The sequence below is a fragment of the Cervus canadensis genome, chromosome 3, assembly GCF_019320065.1.
Source record: "Cervus canadensis isolate Bull #8, Minnesota chromosome 3, ASM1932006v1, whole genome shotgun sequence".
Classification (NCBI taxonomy): Eukaryota; Metazoa; Chordata; class Mammalia; order Artiodactyla; family Cervidae; genus Cervus; species Cervus canadensis.
In genome coordinates this window covers 103,502,637-103,507,220 of record NC_057388.1, presented here as the reverse complement: position 1 = coordinate 103,507,220, position 4,584 = coordinate 103,502,637, and the positions used below count along the sequence as shown (strand labels likewise).

General features: G+C 40.0%; 1 protein-coding gene across 1 annotated transcript; it reads left to right on the top strand.

Moving 5' to 3' along the window:
- The first annotated feature begins 474 nt into the window (after nt 1-474).
- LOC122438010 (olfactory receptor 140-like) lies at nt 475-1,398 on the top strand. Its single transcript, XM_043462468.1, has one exon. It carries the CDS (start codon nt 475-477, stop codon nt 1,396-1,398), a length of 924 nt encoding a protein of 307 aa, XP_043318403.1.
- Nucleotides 1,399-4,584: the final 3,186 nt, after the last annotated feature.

Below are 4,584 nucleotides of genomic sequence, written 5' to 3'. Positions count from 1 at the left end.
ACTCCAGTAGTCTTGCCTGGGAAATCCCACGGAGCCTGGTGTGCTACAGTCCATGGGATAGCAAAGAGCCGTATATGAGTTAGTGACTGAACAGCAATAAGACAAAGAGGGGGGAAAGGAAACATGGGACACCGAGATAACTCAGCAGAGTCATGTGGAGTTGGACAATGAAAGAGAATTCAGATCTTATGTAAATATCCCAGTGTTTTCCATAAATTACACATCATATGTCATCCTATAGATATTTTACAGGGGGCAGGCACTAGGTGTCTGAAGACATGACATGCATCACCAAGGAAGTAAGAAAATATTGAAGCAAGTAGTGGAGCAAAACTGCCAAACACATGCTCTGGAGTCAGGGACTGCTCGGTTTTTGCTCTAAGAAATTCAGGCTATAATTCTCTCATGATTAAAACCTATCATTTTTTATTCTTTTTTTGATAATTCAGGCCCCAGGAATGCATCAGTTCCTAAATGGATCCCATGTCTCCTCACAACATGACCAAATTTGTTCTTCTGGGACTCACACAGAATCCACATTTGCAGAAAATACTCTTCATTGTCTTTTTGTTCATTTTGCTATTCACAGTGCTGGCCAACCTGCTAATTGTCATCACCATCTCCCTCAGCCCCACACTTTCTGCCCCTATGTACTTCTTCCTTACTCACTTATCCTTCCTAGATGCCTCCTTGACCTCTGTCACCACGCCCAAATTGATAATTGATCTGCTGTACCAGAGGACAACCATCTCCTGGGGTGCCTGCCTGACTCAGCTGTTTATGGAACATTTCCTGGCGGGATCAGAGGTCACCATCCTCATTGTCATGGCCTATGACCGCTACGTGGCCATCTGCAAGCCTCTGCGCTACACGACCATCATGCGACAGGGGCTCTGCCGGCTCCTGGTGGTGGTGGTCTGGACTGGGGGGATCCTGCATGCCACTGTGCAGATTCTTTTCACCATGGACTTGATCTTCTGTGGTCCCAATGTCATTGACCACTTCATGTGTGATTTTTTCTCACTGTTGGAACTTGCGTGCAATAGTACCTATAGGCTTGGAATTGTGGTGGCAGCTAACACAGGGGGGATGTGCTTGCTTATTTTTTCCATGCTGCTCGTCTCCTACGCAGTCATCCTGAGCTCCCTGAAATCCCATGGCTCTGAAGGACGACGTAAAGCCCTCTCTACATGTGCTGCCCACTTCACAGTAGTGGTAATGTCTTTTGTCCCTTGCATATTCACCTACACGCGTCCTGTGGCTGTGTACCCTACAGACAAGTGGGTGACTGTGTTCTTTGCAATCCTCACTCCTATGTTTAATCCTATCATTTATACAGTGAGAAACATAGAGGTGAAAACTGCCATAAGGAATTTGTTGAAGAGGGGAGTAATTTAGACTTGTCACGATGCCAAGAAAGTGATGATTTATATACATATGTAGAATTGTACCTGTTTTAAATTGTGAGAGTAAAAGTTTTGAGGATCATTGGCAGAAAAAAAAAAAAAGCACAGAAACTATTTGTTGATTATTTAACATTGGCACATTTTAGGTATTTTGATAAGTTTTATTATACTTTCTAGAGTCTTCAATGTTCATGTTCATAGCTTCAGATTAGGCAAAGGAAAGATCTATAATCTAGTTTCATGATTTTAGAGAATGTTTTACTCCAGAGTCTTCCATTTACTTTACTAAATTTTGCGTACTTGTTACTTGGGAGAAACCAGTTTTTTTCATAGGACATTGACTCAGATCTTCTATTTTTCCATAGCCTGTGGTAAAGCAACTAAGGGATAGAAATTTTTTTTCAGTAGATCTATTGGGACGGAGCAGTTGAGTGAAGGAATTGCAACTGAATTTCTTTTTTATTTTTCTCCCATATGGATTTACCAAAAGTCAAAAGTGAGGCACCAACAAAATGAGGAAGGAAAAATTCAAAATCTAATTTTTCCTTGCCACTAAAAATAAGCCAGAAATTTTAGAATTATTCATTTGCTCTATTTTTTTAGAATTTTATTTTTAGTTGAAGAATAATTAGTCTATAATATTGTGATGGTTTTTGCCATACAATGACATGAATACCTCCCTCCTGAACCCCCCTCCCACCTCAGTCCCCATCCCACCCCTCTAGGTTGGCACAGAGCACTGGCTTTGGGTTCCCTGGGTCATACGGCAAATTCCCACTGTCTATCCATTTTACATATGGTAATGTGTATGTTTCCGTGCTACTCTCTCAAACCGTCCCGCCCTCTACTTTCCCCACTGCATCCACAAGTCTCTTGTTTATGTCTGTGTCTCCTTTGCTGCCTTGCAAATAGGATCATCAGTACTATCTTTCTAGATTCCGTATATATCTGTTAATATACTATATTTGAGTTTCTTTTACTGACTTACTTAACTCTGTGTAATAGGCACTATGTTTATCCACCTCATTGAAACTGACTCAAATGCATTTCTTTTTAAAGCTAAGTAATGTTCCGTTGTGTGTATGTACAACTTCCTGATCCATTCATCTATCAGTGGACATCTAGGTTGCTTCTGTGTGCTAGCTGTTATACGCAGTGCTTCAGTGAACACTGGAGTACGTGTGTCTTTTTCCCTTACGGTTTTCTCAGGGTATATGCCCGGCAGTGGGATTCTTGTGTCATATGGTAGTTTTGTTCCTAGTTTTTAAAGGAATCTCCACACTCTTCTCCATAGTGGCTGTATTAACTTGCATTCCCACCAACAGTGTGTAAGAGGGTTCCCTTTTCTCTACATATTCTCCAGCACTTATTGCTTGTAGACTTTTTGATGATGGCCGTCTATGTTCTTAAATAGTATTAGTTGTCTGTGGCATGTGCAGGTCTATAGAGAAGAAAATTATCTGCAGTCTTAATGATTCAATTCATCCCTTGAGAAGATGGTGTCAAATGTGTTGTAGTCTTGTCTCACCTGTAGCACTATATTTCAGCACTACAAGCTTTTTGAAATTTTCAGTTATGTCACTTCACTTTTACAAAAGCACAACAATAGTATGGTAACAGAGTTGTTTATTGTTGTTTTTGTTGTTTAAGCAAAAAGTCCCTTCATTTTTTCATTCATAAAAGTGAAATGGTTAATGTGAACTTTCTGGATAGTTGGGGATACTTGCAATGCTCCTCACTGCACCTAGAGGACATCAGGTCATCTTGCGTTATTACATCACCCTTTATCAATCAGGGCTTCTCTGACTGTCTAAGCAGACTGAAGTGCTATGTGCTCATGTGTCTGATTTTGTGACCTTGTGGATGGTAGTGTGCCAGACTCCTCTGTCCACGGATTTTTCCAGGCAAGAATGCTCAAGTGGGTTGTCATTTCCTCCTCCAGGGAATCTTCCCCAGGGATCGAACTTGACTGTCTCATGTCTCCTGAATTGCAGGAGGATTCTTTACATGCTGAGTCAACTTCTCTGATTACAACATGCCATGTTTCTTTTCACAAATGTTGCTTGGTCAAACTCAGTGGTCAACTGGAGTTATTTCTTTCATGATTTGACCACACAGCAATGCCAGAGCATGGTACTGGGTGACTGTATTTACTAAGTTGTTCAAGGCTGTCTCCAGGAGGCAGGGATATACAGTGGAAAAAAGATTGCCTCTTCAACTGCATTCCCTTACATCATATATAAAACACACCACTATAATACTCCTAGAGAAAAACCTAGGGAAAATACTCTTTGACATAAATTGCAGCGATGTTGTTTTTGGAATTGTCTCCTAGATATGTCTCTATTTTGTTTTATGGAAATAAAAACGTAAAAAGCTCTTTGTTGTCTCAAATGAAAGCTTCTTTATTTTCAAAGTCCTCATCTTCTTGGGCTTAATTTCTTTAATACTTTATCATCTCAGAACTTATAATAGTTTTGACAATGTGAAAATGGGCACAGATGAGAAAGAGCTATTGGATCATTGTATTTCACTTCTAAACAGGTTTTAAAGGAGATTCCTACAAACAGGTTATATACAGATAAATCCCAGACAAAATAAAACAGAACAATTTTAGTTAAATAATACACAGGGGGACTTCCCTGGACATGTAATGGTTAAGAGTTTTAATGTTTAATATTTAAAAGTTTATAAAGTAGGGGACACAGGTTCAACCCCAGGTTGGGGAGATTCCACATGTCCTGAAGCAACTAAGCCCTCAGGCCACAACCACTGAGCCCAGTTGCTCAGCCACTGAAGCCACAAGCTTAAGTCCGTGCTCCACAACAGGAGAAGCCAAAACAAGGGATCCCATCACACCGCAAAGACGAATAGCCCCTGCTTGCCATGGCTAGAGAAAGCCTGACTGCAGCAAGCAAGACCCAGGGCAATTGAAAATACATAAATAAATAAGCCACACAGGGTAAGAATATCTACACTTTTATGAGTCTTAGCTTTTCTCTCTAAAAACAGCAGGATTGTATTATCCAGGGGAAAAAAATTAATTTAAATCAGGAGCTTCACAAAATATAAATTAAATACAAAAAAATTGTTTAATTCACTGATTAATGGGAGAACTAGTAAGATATTATTAATCAGTCAAAAGGAAACTCTGATCTACCATTTTTAACATTGCCTA